General features: G+C 47.4%; 1 protein-coding gene across 1 annotated transcript; it reads right to left on the minus strand.

Moving 5' to 3' along the window:
* Window positions 1-1443: 1443 nt before the first annotated feature.
* LOC135916845 (uncharacterized) lies at window positions 1444-11110 on the minus strand. The gene is made up of 4 exons (XM_065450273.2): window positions 10706-11110; window positions 9885-10317; window positions 5924-6162; window positions 1444-2810 (listed from the first exon to the last, which is right to left on the minus strand). Exons 1-4 carry the CDS (start codon window positions 11065-11067, stop codon window positions 2456-2458), a joined length of 1389 nt encoding a protein of 462 aa, XP_065306345.1. The 5' UTR covers window positions 11068-11110; the 3' UTR covers window positions 1444-2455.
* Between the last annotated feature and the right edge of the window lie 6100 nt (window positions 11111-17210).

Consider the following 17210-nt stretch of genomic DNA (forward strand, 5'->3'; position numbering starts at 1 on the left):
TGGGGAAGAGGCAAACATTTTGATAAGGCTTGCTCTAATAACATGTTGGGGAGAAATTTTAACCAAAAAATTCCTTGAAATGATTAGAAATTCTTTAACGGCTGAGCGAGCGTTTAAGTGACATTGCCCGAGAGGAGGAGGGGCCTCGAGAAGAAATGTCCGAAAATAAAAGATGCACTCGTACTTGTCTAAACTTTGATCCTTAAATGTATTTCCTCACAGATGCGGAATGACGGCAGACTAAAAAAAAGAACAATAATAAGGCAGAACTCATCTCGCAATGAATGTCGATAGTAATGCCATTAGTATTCGAGTAAGGCGAGTATTCCTGAAGTCAAGTATGTTTAACATCCGTAGTTGACATTCTGAGACTCGTTGCTTTGGTTATGCGTGGCATAATCACGTATCCTCCCATGATGCTATATGGCACGCTTGCCACAGTAACACTTAAGCATGGTGGCATGACAATGACTGTGTGACGCCGACGCACTAATGACTATGGAATCACAAAGACGGAATGATGTCGATTTAATGACAAAGGCGGTATAACGATAACAGCGTGACGACAATGAGATGACTATTCTTTGAAATGTGAAGTTGGTATAACGACGACAGTGTCACGGCGCTGACATGAGGGCAATTAGATGGCGACGAGCGTATAACGACGATGGCCTCATGACGACCAGATAACTAAGCTGGAATGATGACGTTGGTGTGACGAGGACGGCATGGTCATGACGGCATGACAAGGAATGTATCATGGTGATGCATCCTAGACTCTATAACAAGTTCTACTGGAATGGAAAGGCAGCGGTAAGAAGCGCATTAAAAAAAGGCATGGCATATGGTCATGTTTGTCTTATGAAATAATGCACTGGTTTACGAAAAAGAAGCAGATTGAAACCCCACGCTGAGAAGATCGATAAACATTCGATGCGACGCAACTTGAGACATAATATTGAAACGTCCAAGAATATAGGAGACAAAAAAAAAAGATTGAATCGTCGCGACGGCACATCACAGTCGCCGTACGCGTCGAAGTCTCTATAACGAAGTTATTTTTGAACAGTTCTGATAGCGTCGACGCAACAATGGTTGCTAGTGTGTTGTCAAATGCTCATATGCTGCGGCCTAAACCTCACGGCACGGTGCGAAAACGCGCTCACAGCGAAAGCAAAACATTGTGCGCGGACATGCTATCGGAGTTGAGGATGATCCCACTGCTGTCAACCAGTTGTAGGATCTGGAGGACAATCCCAATTGCTGTCCCCCAGATATTTAGACCTTGCCGCTGGATGCGGGAGTTGACCGAGGTTGAGAAAGACTTGGAGATGAAAACTGGAGGTTTATTTACATTATTTGCAGTGAGAGTACAAACAAATTAACAGTCAAAGTCATTACGGGCCGGCAGCAACTAGGACGGTCCGGCCCGTGGCAGGAATCTCGAAAGAGATGAATCAAGCAATGCTCTCTTGCTGCTCCCGGTCTCTGGCTTTTAAGCCGTTCGGTGTCGAAGTCACGTCACATTCGGCCAATCGGAGAGCTCGCTCAGGTGTCGCCATTTTCGGCCGATGGTAGGCGCCCGTGCGATTGTGTCACACCCGGCACTGAGGGTCGCTCCTTGGGCCCCAATTGTCCGAGTGCTTACTTCTCTCTGCGGTATTGCCTTGCTGGCTTGCAAGCGCCGCCACAATAGGCTGAAGGAGGCGACGTTTCAGTGCTGCAAAGCAGCTTTGCTCGGGACCTGCGTTACCTGGAACCGTGCCAGGCTCCCGCTACACTTTCGGGAAGAGTCAAGCAGTGAATAGCTCCACCTGCGGCGCACGAGATGGGGGACGCCAACTCGTTTGCACGTGCCGCGCCTCGGGAACGGGGTAGATCTGCTTCTGCGTTCCTTACTTAGGTCTGGCGCGATTCGATGTGGTCTGGTGAACTCGAAGGAGGCTCAGGAAAAGGTCCCGTATCTAACAACGTGCGCCCAATGCAGGGTACACAGGTGTTGGGCGTCTGGTACTCGGACCCTTTCTGCACTTGCACTAAGAACGGCCCACATGATAATTTGTTTTTGTCAACATTTCGGACACGTCCTTTGCAGATCCTACCTACAAACAACTTCACTGTAAAAAAAATGGACAATTAGGTCACAGAAACACAAACAGCGCTCACGCGAAATCACCAATAGATATTGCGGTTAACTGATGCCTTAGATTTCCATAGTTTTTTGTAGGCCATTGTATTAGAAATGAATAAATATGTGCGTATATGTGACCATGTGGCCGGTTTTCGAGCGGCTGTAAGCGTTGTAGCGAAGGAGGAGAAGCGGTCAAATTTAGCCCATCAGCTAAGGAAACGCTTGCGGCTTCATTACATACAGCAGCGCTTGCGGCATATTTATTCGCGGATCCAACCCTGCAGGCTGCAAGTACGAAACTACACTGATGCTTCGCGGAGTGCGTCAGGGATTGACACAGGCCCGTTCGCAGCTTGCCACCGACTCGAATCGGTTCGACCCGACGAGGCAGCGGTGCCTGCTGAGTTCGTGACCGGACGCGCTGACGCAGCGGGCGGCACCATTCGCCAGCATGCTGGCGAAGTACGGGTACTTCAGCTGGGGCGGCGTGCACGTGGCCGCGTCGGGAGCGTCGCAGCGTCGTCGCCCGCCGCCTCTCTGCCGACGGAGACACGCCTCGTCGCACTCGAGGCGGGTGCGGAACACCCGCTCGTCCTGCAGCGGACAGTTGCCCAGCGGGAAGTTCCACTCGGCGCAGGCAGTGCCGTCGTAGTACCACCACGTCTCGGTCGCGTCCTGCCTGTATGCGCAGTGTGGCGGGGTTAAGTAAGATAACTGTACGTACCAAGAGCACCAATTGAAGCGAGAACATGACGATAACCGATAAGAGTGGCCGGTTACGTGCAATTTCGTGGATCTTCGGGGTGTATTCGTTCTGTATGTAGCCGGTATTTAAATGTGCGTGTAGTCAGAAGTGTGCGTTTTAGAGTATCAATTAAGCCACTATTGCAATGCCTGTTGAGCATTCAATGGACACGACGTGTTGGGCTATTTTCGGAATTCTCACCTTGTGAACTTATGCTGATAATATCACGTATTACAACGCTTATTACGCCCTCGATTTTCTCCGCGGTGCCAACTACTTTTCATCAATAGACCTTCGCTCTGGTTATTGGCAAATTTCTGTTGATGAAAATGACCAAGAGAAGACCGCGTTCGTCAACCCTCATGGTCTAAATCAATTCTTAGTTATGCCATTCGGTCTATGCAACACCCCAGCAACGTTACAACGTATGATGGACTCTGCTTCAAGGGCTCAAATGGTCAACATGCTTCTGCTACCTAGACGTTGTTCTCATATTTTCTCCTACATTTGAGAAACACCATGAGCGCTTATCAGCTGTTCTTCAAGTCTTCCGCGAGGCTGGGTTGCAACTAAATTAATCGAAGTGTCACTTCAGTCGTCGGCAGAGTACAGTGCTGGGCCACCTCGTCGAAGCTTCCGGTATTCAACCAGACCCAGGGACAATTCATGGTTTCGCGTATTTTACTGTACCTCAGTCAGTAAAAGACGTCCGAAGTTTTTTGAAACTCTGCTCCTAGTTCTGACGCTTCATTCAAGACTTCGCAGCGATTGCCCGACGGCTTCCTGATCTTCTGACGAAGGACGTGCCGTTTACGAGGGCACTGCTCAAATTGCCGCGTCGGCCCAGCTCATCAACATTCTCACCACGCCACGTATACTGGCGCACTTTGACCCGTCCTTTCCAACAGAGGTGCGTACCGATGCCAGTGGTCATGGTATCGCACCCGTCTTAGCCCAGCGCCAACAGCGTCAAGATCATGTTATCGCCTACGCTAGCCGCCTCCTCGCAACAGCGGAGCGCAACTATTTGATTACAGATCATGAATGCCTGGCTCTCGTCTGGGCGGTTTCCAAATTTCGCCCGTACTTGTATGGCACGCACTTCTCTGTAATCACGGACCACCACAGGCTCTGCTGGCTTTCCTCACTCAAGGATCCTACCTGCCGGCTTGGTCGCTGGGCTCTCCGGCTGCAAGAATATTCCTATGTAGTAGTGTAGAAGTTGAGCCAATTACACCAAGGCGCACACTGTTTATCACGCTATCCCGTGGACGAACCACCCGCTGACCCTGACCCCGATGTAGCCGCTTGCGCTTTCTCCGTTTCTCAGCTGCTACACGCTGCCGACGAGCAACGCCGTGATGCCCCCTTGCGTGCCATGATTGATGGCTCGGAATCTTCGCCTTCTGATTCGTTCCTCCACCTGTTTGTTCTCCGGGATGGTGTATTATATACCGCCACAATGTACGCCCCGAAGGTACTGCCTTTCTCATCGTCATTCGTAAGCACCTCTGGTCAGCTGTTCTACAAGAACTTCACTATTTACCAACAGCAGGTCACCTTAGCGTCTCCGCACCTACGACCGCATTCGCCGGCGCTGAAAAACACCATCGGCGCTCCCTGCCGGGTGCCTTCAACCACTGGACATTCCTTCGGAGCCGTTCTTTCGCATTGGCTTGGACTTACTTAGTCCTTTCCCTCTATCCACGTCTGCCAACAAGCGGGTCGCTGTGGCGACAAATTACGTCAATCGCTACGCCATCACTAGAGCTCTTCCAACGAGCTGCGCCACAGGTGTCGCCGATTTTCTTTTACGCGACGAGATTCTACAGCATGGCACTCCGCACCAACTGCTCACTGACCATGGTCAGACGTTTCTTTCTAAAGTCATCCCCGACAACCTGCAGTCTTGCTCAACCAAGCACAAGCTGACTACGTCTTACCACCCATAGACTGATGGTCTCACGGATCTTCTGAGTCCTACCCTATAGCAGCATGCTTGCAAAGTATGTCTCGTCCGACCATTCTGATCGTGCCGTGACTCCTGCACCGTAGCTGGTTCCTTGACTGTCAGTGTTCGCTACCACCGACTCCAAAACACTATACCGCTTGAAATCAAAACGTATCCCCATTCTAAGTAGTCAGTTTCCCTTTGAATCCCTGTACTCGCTTACCTCGAACCGTGCTTACGAACTCACACTCCTTGATACCTGAACCTCCGGCACGCCTAGAAACATTTCAAAGAACTGAAAATTCCTAGACAGCGTTAGCAGGTGACCCCGAAATCTGTTGAAGCATTAATTTTCCAAGTAAAACTTAGCTAAGCATGAGAGTGAACTAATTTTATTTTTTGCATTCGGCTCGAGTTCAGTAGCAGGATTGATTGGTAGGCACGACAGCACAAGAACACGCTTTTGGCGATGCCTCAATAGTGGGGCGTTTGCCGAGTTCGCCTTTATTCCTGACCGACTTCGCGAATGTGCTTCATGAAATAGTTCATCTCGCTCAGAGCGTACATGCAATAGCATAAGAATACAAGAGGGGGGAAGGAAGAGCGCGGCGTAGTGCGCATGCACCGGCGTTCCAGACTCTGTGTTTTGACTAACGCTGGCTTTTACTGCAATGAACCGTTATAAGCTGGGGAATAGACTTAATGTGTCAGTCACTGGCGGAATTATGCTGTAGTTCTGTTTTGTTTTTTAATTTAGGAGCGCTTATTCACATCTGTGCCACGTATAATCGTCTGAACCATCGCACGTTTTGTGATCGAGAATTCTCGGCCGCGGTAGAGCTTCTCAGTGCAGCCTACTTTCATGTGTTTCGCAAGATGCTTATTGTTTTCTTTAAAAATTACTTTCAAAGGTGATACAAACGCTAGCGGGCATAGTAAATTTAACGATGAGCAGATTTCCGCTACACGTTAGTAAATTACAGCTGCTTTAGTATACTACATGTCTGTACCTTTGCTCCGTTAGGATCATTACAGTGCTGCGTGCCTTAAGGGCAGTACTGGTTCTTGAACACTGAACCTTCCGTGGAGCGCTCACCAAGAGCAGGTGGCGAAGAGAGTGGCCTCGTAGCAACGGTCTTGAGGCCTCCCGTTGGCGACGTGCACGCAGCTGGTCAGGCAGCTGTCCATGCTGGCGAACCTGTTGGCGCCGTGGTTGCACACGTGCACGCTGCCAGCCTCCGTCGAAGTGCAGGCGCGCAAGGTGGCGCTGTAGTAGACCTCGTAGCGGCGTTCGTGGCAGTAGGTATAGAAGTGGTGGCCGCACCGGTGCGAGAGCTGCTGAAAGAGAGAGCGATACATCTTTTAATGGGAGCGGCAGATGTTCGCCTGGCCATACGACCAGAGTGCTTCCTCAGATGACACAGTGCATGTCATCTGAGGTGCACCTGCTTGACACAGTGCACCTGCTTGTAGCTACTGTAAATCGCGCGCACAATATACAGTCAAGTAACAAGCACGAGCAGAGGAACATAACAAGCAACTAGAGTGTTGATTGTTATGTTAAACAGCTGAAAGTGTGTGAATGCGTTGCAGATGCTAGCTGCGCAGTTCCACCAAGCACTGCTGTGCCATCTATACGAAAAGTGGACAACAGGACGAGAGAAGAGATATTTGTTGCAGTAAATGCGAAAACGTGATCAGTGAGATCGTTCCGTGTGTCTCCGTCGAGCCAGCCCACCAACGCCCTCTCGGAACTCCTCGGTAAAATCTCGATAGTGTCTCGATAATGTGCGGCTTTGTATAGCGGCTCCTGTTTCGCTGCTCATCGATGTCAAGTGCAATTCTCTAGCACTTTCCATGACCCACAATAAGTAGGCGCCATAAATACTGCCCTGCTTGTTGCCGATGAGAGCATATAGTGCATATTATTCTGATTCTTTGACATCTGATATTGATTCACCGATTTTGTCGTAAGTTTGCGTCTTATTCAATTCAGTGATCACGGCATGTCTGCCATCGCGTACCATAACGTTTCTAGCATACGCGGGTTGCAGGTCACCTGATGCTGTGGTGGGCTATAGCGGCAAAATGAAAGGAGGCAGACTGACGATGCACTGCTTTGCGATACATTCACAAAGAAGCTGGTCAGTGCCTTTATTGCTACGTGTCCGTTTGCTGTTTCATAGCCGTCATAGAGCATCGTTTTCTGTGAAATTCACATATTGTGCTCACAATTGCGCGCAGATGTTCTGTGGATATAACAATTCATATAAGGGCTACATCGTGCCATACTTTTTTTATTTACTAGTGAATGAAGGTGAGCGCGTAAATATACCTAAATATTGCGACACATCCGTAAGTTAAAACAATTAGCTAGGTGACATATGCGACAACTCATTTAGAAGGCGATTCTGAAATCATTATCATTATGCCAACGGCATGGTGGGTTTGCACCAATGTCCAAAGTGCGTGTAATTATAAGTGAAGGTTCGAGACCAAGGTGGAGCAGTAGGCGCCACTGCTGGTGGTCTTGGAAAACGTGCATCTCGATTGCGCTCTGTGCCCCTTAGACAAAGAAGTGATAGGTCACGTAACAGCAGATAATGTTCCACATGAGATAGCACGAAGACTGTAATTGGCAGCGCTGAGATCTTCGGTAGAAGTTCTGGCTTTCGCGTCCACCTGTATAATTCCTAGCCGAATTCTCTAAATGTGATAGCAGTCGCATCATTTTTACGCAAGCTACACATATAATTCTTAATAGTGAATTGCTTTTAAATTCCGTGCAACTTTCGCGCAGTAATCTGGCATAAAATGTATTTTAGGTCACGTGAGTTCAAACATCATGCTGGCGTGGATGATAATGTGCGACAGAGGCGGCCGGGACACCGCGGCGAACAGCTGTAGTCCAACAAAACAATGCTCTCTCGATTACGCCTGTTCTCGCGGCCGTGAATTCCATGCGGAACGTGTGTGCAGGTATTGAGAAGTAACTTCATCAGCGCTGGTAAAGTGCAACCAAAGTGCTCGACTTGTGAAATGCATAGACGTTTTAGATAATTTGTCTCTGCACTGAAGTGAAATTCTGCATGTAAATTGTTAGGTGGAAGAGCAATGCGTTGAACGGCACGTGTTAAGAACGTCTGTCTCAAAATAGGTTCACGCACGAAGCTTCTAGCCAAAGGGTATGATCTCTACCATGATGTCAATTCTCCAATAAGATTCCGCCTAACGACTGCAATTATAAAGTTGCAGTCGTTAGTTGCAATCTTCTAGTTTCTTTCTTACCTTTCATGTGAATATGTATGGATTTTTACAGCGAAGCTGTATACCCCCACCGCCCAATGAAATTTTTTGTTGTAAGCAAAAATCTCCCAATACGTGGCCCTATCCCGAATATTGTGCAATTCCGGGCCGGCCCGTGGCGGAGGTGAAGCAGGTATTACGCACTCCCCATACGTGGGCCGACCCTAAAGATACTGCACTTTCGGGCCGACCAGCGGCGGAGATGAAGCAGGCGTTAAGCACCCCAATACATGGGCCGATCCCGAAGATAGTGGAAATGCGCGGCGACCCACGGCGGAGGTGAAGCAAGCGTTAAGCACTCCCAATACGTGGCCCTATCCCGAAGATTGTGCAATTCCGGGCCGACTCGCGGCGGAGGTGAAGCAGGTATTACGCACTCCCCATACGTGGGCCGACCCTAAAGATACTGCACTTCCGGGCCGACCCACTGCGGAGGTGAAGCAAGCGTTAAGCACTCCCAATAGCCCTATCCAGAAAATTGTGCAATTCCGGGCCGACCCGCTGCGGAGGTGAAGCAGGTATTACGCACTCCCCATACGTGGGCCGACCCTAAAGATACTGCACTTCCGGGCCGACCCACTGCGGAGGTGAAGCAAGCGTTAAGCACTCCCAATACGTGCAATTCCGGGCCGACCCGCAGTGGAGGTGCAGTTCGCCATTAAGGGGCCCACATACACAGCTTCGCTGGTGATCCTTCTTCACAGAGTGGAAGGGCACTGAGATTTTTTATATTTATATTCTTTGCATCTAATTCACTGCTGTTTCTATCACATTCTTTGTGAGGATTCCTGGTTGTCTACTTACAGTATAAATTACAATGTAATTGGTTGCCAACTTTCTTGATCTCTTCCTCAATTTTGTATTCACGCTTTCCAGGTTCAGATACTTAAGCACTTTATCCGCCTATTTACCTTCGACAGCATATGAAGCTTTCCCATAAAATTTTCGCAACCAGGAAAAAATTGTTAACGGCCTCTGTTTTTACGAAGTTATGCATGGCGTTTGAGGTACGTCGCATTTCTGAATACAAGCATTAGTACACATTTGTAGCGTATGCAATGACGCTAAATCTTTGTAATCCCCGCGTTTTCTAAAATTATTTGTTTTCACGCGTCCATTCGTTCGGCGCATGTCAATGAAGGTTTCAGTAGTCTCAAGGTTCGAGCTACCATGTATACGGACAAAGAATGCAAGCTTCCTGAAGCCATTCTAATCCAAGCCAGTGACAGTGCAAGCCGCTGCTGCGTTGCTTCTTAGCTAGGCTTTTATGCCTCGATATCGAGAACGAATCTCAAGAAACCGCCAAGATAACGCCCGAATATTCCTGCCTGTAGATGAGATGAAGGTTAGCGAAAGTGTCCAACACTAGTCACTTCCTGCGAGGGAGGCAAACGGCTTAGACATGGCATCGGTTTAGCCTTAAGTGAACAGGTCCGGTGTGGCCATATCGAGCGATGATGTAGTTTCCGTTCCATTCGGATACCGGAAGTGGCGGAAAAGCTAGACAAAAACCACTTCTGTTCTAAAAAGCATTCGTGGCACTGCGACTGTTTATAAGAGCAGATGCTAGCGGATCGTGATGATGCGCATTTTATTAGCCAAAGCGACTCTCTGTAGTGTCAAACGAAATTTACAAAGGAAAAAAAAATATTAAATTCTACTCTAGCCTTCTATATTGCAAAAAAGAGAATGCAAGTTATAAAAGGGCCTTAGCGGCAATTATATCACACTGTGCCTGCCCCTTCACTCACCGTTCTGTTTTCGGCTTGGGGCCATGGCAGGCGGGGTGGTTCCGATCTCGGAGCAGGTCGCAGACGTCGCGTAACGTTGTGCGCCTCAGATACGGGGCGGAATATCGCTCCGTGTCTTCGGTCCTGCGGCACGATAATCGGACGCAGAGGGATGGCGATCTTTCTCGAGCCGATGTTCTCCATCCCTCGCGGCATCGGCGTGGCTGGCCACGGCCCGATGTCCGAGTCCTGTAGGTCCATGGTCAGCGCCATGGTCAGCGCCACGGTCAGTATGGCAGCGACCAGCATGCCGACGCCGATGTTGCGTAGCCAGGAGAGCCCCGAAGTGCCGCCGTCCTCTGCGGGCGGCGTTGCTTGGAAGGTTGCGTCTGAGGAAGGCTGATCGAAGTCATCGGACCAGCCGCTCCCGAATGGTGAGCTTGAGCAGTGTGGACTGCGCCGCGGGGAAGTTACAGAAGCAGATAAGCAAAAGCGAACAGAGTTTTGTACTTCTAGTGATTATAAGATGCCGGAGTGCTCCTACGAAGTAAGGAGCTACGAAATATTTTATTGCTTTATTGCCTCCATAAGATTGGTAATGCCTGTTCAGAGCGCATTCTCTGTCATCGACACTATCATCCCATTTAGGTCTTTTGCGTAAAGGCTTTTCCTGGATCTCAACCTTGCATTGCAAATTTCTGTACATATGACCGCATTATCCTGCTGCACCCTGTACTGCGTTTCTTTACCCTTGACATTTTTGAAATGTATACATCATCTCTCGTACGTCTGGTGGTGACAACTGTTGAGAATGTAATCATCCGTGAAATCTGAAGGCTTACCCTGGTCTTGGTGAAAAGGGTCTGTGAGTGATGGCCTGTTGGTCCGCGATCAACGCAGCTGGGGATGGGGGACGTCTCCCGAACAGTGAAGTCGTAGAGGAATCCACAGGCGCCAAGTCGGGCCTGTAGTGCTGCGGACTGTAGCGGTCCCAAAAGCCATCTGTGGCCGAGCTGCTGTGAGCACTAGGCTGGGTCAGCAGAACGTGCTTGCCACAAAGCGCTGGGAACGTCTGCAATGAGCTCGGGCTGGCTTTGTCGTTTCTATCTTGGATTGTCGTATTAGGGAAGTACACTCGTCGCATGCTGGGCGGCGAGGAACACCTCGGTGGCTGCGACCTTCGGTTACTGGACGAAGCGAGCATGGCTGCTTCCTCTCGCTCTCCTCGCACTCTCCTAATGATGGTGATGAACGCGTCGAAAAAGAAGAAACAAACATAGTGTGGGGGATTGGTTGGTTGGCCTCTTCTATTAGTGGTTCATACCCACTATGGGGTATATGTTAGGAATGATACACGTGAGTTCTGTTTCATTTAATCTTGACTGTTAGCGAACGGCTGCTTGATTCGTTTGTGGCTTGGTTTAAGTAAGGTGACGCAACCCATTGGAGGCCTAGGCCGGATACGTTAATTTAACAGAAATACATAAGAATGTTATAGCGTCAGTAAATAAATGAGTTTATAAGCGTAACCAAAACACAGAATGACCGGAACCAATTTATCGAGAAAAATGAGTAACTTAAAGGCCTATTAATAACTATAACTCCTGGCTAGCACTCTGGTGAAAAAAATGAATAACAATAGCAGAAAAGAATTTCGAAGAGAGTATCTTTGATTAACACAGGAAATAACTTGGGCATTCCAGAAACCAAAGCAGCAACCAAGTTCCGGCAAACTAGACTAAGCTCTCAGACTGTGCTATCAGAATGGCGTCATTCGGAGCCAGTACTAATTGAAATATGTCAGAGCAGAAGCAGCTGCATAACGAAAAATCTGAAAAGTGCGTTATGTAACAAAGGGGCAATAAATAAACGTGGTGTAAAATCATCACAAGAACCTAAAGTGACAAGAAAATATTAATGTATTATCCACAATTAAACATTTGTAGTAGTAACATATATACAAATGGGGATGCATGTGACAACAGAAAAATGGTGCAGGGGCTGTGAGCGGAATAATCAATGTTTGAATCCATCGCAAACGTCCTGCTGTTGACAAGACGTCAGATGGGGGCTAATATGAGTGGTGAACAGCACGCTTTCACTTTTTATTTCAAAGAAGTATAGCGGCAAGCACGCTGAAGCCTATTAAGCGGATAACATAGGTGTTCATCAGATAAATTTGCTCTGGGTCTCGATTTCCCATATTTTTATTCTGTAGAAAGCTTGCTCGCAATGGTAGGTAGTGCCGAAAATTGATATGTACACCCAGGTAAACTGCTTTAAGGTCGGGAACTGTAGAGAGCCACCTACTTTATATGAATTGATTAGATTTTCTTTGTTGACTTTTACTTCAAGATGTTGTCTGACTTCAGTTCCTTCACATTACTTTGATTAGACAGTGACCATACTGTACGTAATAGTCATTATAAACTATAAAGACGCCACATAAACAGACACACTCAAGACAAGAAAACGGGACAGGGCGCGTTGTGTGTGTCTGTTTACTTGACGTTGTTCATATTTTATAATGAATAGCTACCGACTAGCCCAACAAGAAGTCTTGTGTGTGTCTGTTTATTTGGCGTCCTCACAGTTTGTACGGAATAGCTACCAACTAGCCCAACAAGAAGTGCTTTTAATGTACGTAATAGGTTTTTTAACATTTGTAGTTCTGCCTTCTTTGCATCAAGTTCAGATAATCGTTTGCAAGACTGTGCGTGCATATTAACGAAGGTTGTTATCACAAATGCGGAAGAAAATGCGGTATTATTGTCGTCAATTGACCTTGAAAAATAGCCGAAATGCTCTCACTTTCGATGTTTCACCTACTTAAAAAATTGATAATGGGGTTTTACGTGCCGAACCACAGTCTGATCATGAGGACCGCCGTAATGAGGGACTTCGGCAAATTTGGACCACCAGGGTTTCTTTAACGTTCACCAAATTATATGTGGACGGGTGTTTTCGCATTTCGCCTCACACCTAATTTCAGGAATGCTCTTTCGCACTTAAGCCCTTTACGTCAATGTACTGGACTTGAATGATGTGTGTCTCTCCTTGGAGCTTCACATTAAGGTTATTCATGTCGTCCGCTAAACCATTGTAAAAGGCCAATTTCCAGAGCCGCTCGTAGCTTGGCCGTACCGGATAGGATCATTCTGTCAAATGAGGTCTTTTTTTTCTTTCTTCCACAAGCTTAAAGAAATCAGACAAAGCTTTTCTGTAGCTCAGTTATACGTCTAATCTAGCAACTTGAATTCTGTCGCTTGTGGGAAATTAAGAAACTAGTGCAGATAGTGCCCATGCGACCTCATAACATTATCAGCTCAAGCAACAGGCTTCAGAGCACAGCACTTGCCCACGTGTTTGCCACAGACGGCCAGCTCGTGAATCATGCAGTGCAAGAATTTTGGCTTCGAGAATGCAGCAGCTTCAATAGCTTTTGGGATGTGCCCTACGAGTCCTTTCTTAAAGAGAAACCAAAAGCAAATATTAAATCGACGTGGACTGTCAAATACAACTAGCGAAAATTTGAAACAATTGTTTCGTGCCAATAAGATACTTACCTTATGATAAAATTGCATCTGAAGGGTTCGAATACCATTATCGCAATTCAAACCTCCCGCCACTCAACCGGGGAGTGATAAGATTGCATAAACCACCATCGTCCTTTGTTGCCGTCGGTGAGTATAATGGCGCCCGACAGACGGCGGTACGAGTTTTTGCAGAAAACGCTAATGCGCGGCTATGGAGAAACCGAGACAGGACAGAGCGGTGAATTCGCCGCTGCAGCGGCTTTTGGTCAAGTGGCGCGGACCGTTTAGGCATCTGGCGATAGTTTGTGCGGGTTTAGTGAGCTAGCAAAACGAGTGCAATAGTACGCGATACGCAATCACTGAAACGGAAAGCTAGGGCAGCCCAGAGTCGAGCGAAAACGAAACCTTTTGACTGCTGGCGCCGTTGTCAAGAGTAATGTCAATCAGTTCTTTTTATAAAAATTAAATAGAATTGGACAAGTAGCATTTCCTTTCGTCTAATAATGCAATAGAGTGGTGTTTTTATAATGAGTGGTTGAGCACCGGTAATAGAATTCAAGTAAGGAGTGCCTTCGTCATCGGGAAGGTACTTCGATGTCCTGGGGAAGTCTTTGTGAGCTGCATTTACCTCAATTGCTCCATTACTAAGGTTCTGTTCGCGATAATATTCTCACTTTAGCGATTCTAGTGAACTAATTTATCACATTAGAATGACCTAATATTTGGCCTTGGTGCCCTTTCAACTCCCTCACATGTCCTCTCCAGCAAATGTGACCGATAATAATCGATTTTAGCTGTATGCGGGCACACAGGGTTGAACCTATCTTTGGCAGAAAAGGCGACGTTGACGTCATGACATTTTCCTATGTTCATGAGCCCATACATTCGCTAACTTGTGCTTGTACGGAATGACTACATATCTTTACTTGCCTGACTGGCACTGTTCTGTGGTTCTGCGGGTTCTATAGCTTGAGTTGTTCCAGGAACGATTCATACGCTGCTATTATAAAAGCAACGGGGAATCGCGCTTACGGCAGTTTTCTCACTTGTTGAAAAAAAAAGACTGTCTTCAACTAGGTAGTTGCATTACTTTCTTACTGCAGACCCTAGCGCCGCCATTGCAGTATCGCGCTTTACCAACCTCAGCCGAATGTGCCCTCTTGTTAACAACCGAGCTACTTGACACCATGAGGCAGCTCGAGAGAACTGTGAAATCATGAACGTGCAAAGTTAGTACTGTGTGATTGTGGTGCTGTTTATTAGATTTATTTTACATGCAGTAAAACTTACGTGAAACTGGCAGAACATTCTGTTAACGTATGCTTAATAGAACGTAGTACGTCTGTAACAAAATTCAGCTTCCACCAATCTGGCCGCACACTACCGATCGTACGGTTTTTCACCACTTTTTGTGAACGTGAAGATAGCTCCTATACATCAATATCAGACCCCTCGAGAAGTGGCAGAAGCTCATCACATTTCCGAAGAAAAGGAAAACTGTGCTAGCCGAACACCAAAGGAATATAACAATAAAGCTATTAGGTTTCTGCAGCAGATATCCCTTAAGCTTTCACTCATTTGGACGATTATTTGTGCTTGTTTATATGTGGCCATGGATTATTAAATCATCCAGCAGCTAGGCAGCGCTGGTGGTGAGCGTCATTCGTCCTATCCGTCCTCGTTTTTTCTGCCCTGTTATTCGCAGAAACGATGCGCTGCCAAGAAGCCCAAATCACTGTTTTATCCCAGGAAGAAGGGCAACGGCGTAAAATGTTTTGTGGAGCAGCTTCGCTCGCAGGATTCGTGGAGTTTCGCGGGGGAAACGAGCCACCCACGGTTCGGTCGCTGACGGATGGGCCGCAGCCGGAACCGGGCCGGTCGGGACGCCTCGGCGGGCCTGATTCGGCCTTGGTTTCTGACATCCGTGGGCTAGGCTGATTTGTACTTGCAATGCTGAAGCTTGGAGCCGCTATCATCGTTTTCCCGCCGCAAGGATTGTCTGCATCTTATGCATAAATAAATGCGTACAGCCGCTCTTCTTAAAGAAGCTTCATAATTACCATGCGGAGCCTACTCCGATTAGTTAACCGGTCGTAGTCTTTAGAGTGATTTGTCAGTACTCCGGTACCTCGACTAAGCACTTTCCATCATTTTTATTTCTATTCCCTCTTTACCGTCCCCCAGAGTAGGGTAGCCAACAAGATGCATTTCTGGTTAACATCCCTGTCTTCTCTCTTTATTTCTTTTTCCTCGTTCCATCGCTTTTCTTTAAAGCTGGGGTTTTACGCGCCAAAACCACAATCTGATTATGAGGTACGCCGTAAGGGGGGACTCCGGAATAATTTTGATCCTCCGGGGTATTTGCACCTGCATGTACATGGGCAGTTTCAACTACACGGCGGTTTTTGCATTTCGCTCTCGTGGAAATGCGATCAAATCCGGTCCACCGGAGCCGCCGCGATATAATCCCGCGACCTCGTGTTTAGCGGCGCAACGCCGGAGCCTTTGACCAACCACGGCTCGTACACTTTCCGTCACGTGGCCTTTGTCCTTGGACAGAGCCACAGCATATGGTGAGCGTCTGCAGAAATGGTTATCTCTGTTCCCTTGGTCTTATGGAAACCTTTGCATAATTTTGCGAAGTATCTTCTTGCATTATATTTGTTTGTAGGCTCTGGGGGTGGAATTCACCAAGCAAACTTTTGCACATATTTTGGCGTAAGAAAAGCCTTGCGATAGAAGCCTCAAAGATCAGTAAGCTTGTGCTGCCGACCGCTGCACATACCAGAGCTGCAGTTCTAAAAAGGCATGTATGTAATAGTAGTACAGGTGCGAGCTTCAGTGCCAGTAATGAGCGCTAGTGGATTCACAAAACGTAAAGAGCAGTCACAGCTGCCCACATAAGAAGAGATTTTTACGATAGGTGATTAGCAGTCCCATACGAATATATTTATGTTTATCTGCGCCTCTGGAGCTGACGCGGGTAAGTGTTGGAGCGCGCTATAGCGGCGAATTGGTCAGAGGTCACAAATGATAATCGAGGATGGCATGTGCTTATATCTTTGTGGCTCACTATGGCTTGTCCTCTTTAAGTGCATTGAGCAGTTTAAGTGCATAATTATATACGACTTGTGCTGCTGTGGAACGCAGTAACAATAATGCTGTGCTGCGAAATTCTGCCTAATTCTTCTAGGCTGTGTGTCTCTATGCCCAATTGCCTGACTTTTCAAACTTGTCATGACACTCTATGAGTGATAGCAAAGAGGCGTGTGATGTCCGTCCTGACAACTGTTAAGTTTGTCATCAATTTGTTTTAAGCACTTATATCGTTTCTTTTTTTTCTAGTTTGAGTTTTCTCTTGCTCCTAGCGCGGCGGTTAATTAATTTTCCCGACTCTTTGGAGGCTACAATTCTCCAGGCGAGATGAAACAACCAAAAAATGCGTAAACGTTTCTAAATATCAAAACTTGTTGCCAATGGGCAATTAGCTGTCCTCTTCCGTGCTGTAGCCTCAGCCTTCTATTTCATTTCCCATAGTTTGAATTCAGCACAAAGTCGAAGCGACGTCTTGTCTGTGCACACGGTTCTGCTCATTCTGTGGCCTACGGTGTGAGGGAACGTATGCGTACGGCGGACGGCAATCCTGCCTACAATATCAATCGGGACGTCAATACAATGTCAATAAACAAAAGGAAATGAATAAAAGCACGTACCACCACTGATACGAAAATCATCTGGACTGCTTGAACAAGCCTGCTGCTTAGAAATAACGTACATGCCAAACACCGATCCAATAATTGTCAGATCAGTC

Source organism: Dermacentor albipictus, chromosome 7 (assembly GCF_038994185.2).
Source record: "Dermacentor albipictus isolate Rhodes 1998 colony chromosome 7, USDA_Dalb.pri_finalv2, whole genome shotgun sequence".
In the NCBI taxonomy this organism is placed as follows: Eukaryota; Metazoa; Arthropoda; class Arachnida; order Ixodida; family Ixodidae; genus Dermacentor; species Dermacentor albipictus.

Bases quoted from the DNA above. Each gene is read 5' to 3' on its own strand.
- LOC135916845 (XM_065450273.2), bottom strand. From the start codon at position 11,067: ATGCTCGCTTCGTCCAGTAACCGAAGGTCGCAGCCACCGAGGTGTTCC. The intron at 6,163-9,884 runs GTGAGTGAAGGG...CTCTTTCAGCAG, and splicing joins CCCAAGCCGAAAACAGAACG to CTCTCGCACCGGTGCGGCCA. The intron at 2,811-5,923 runs GTGAGCGCTCCA...CTGCGCATACAG, and splicing joins CTCTTCGCCACCTGCTCTTG to GCAGGACGCGACCGAGACGT.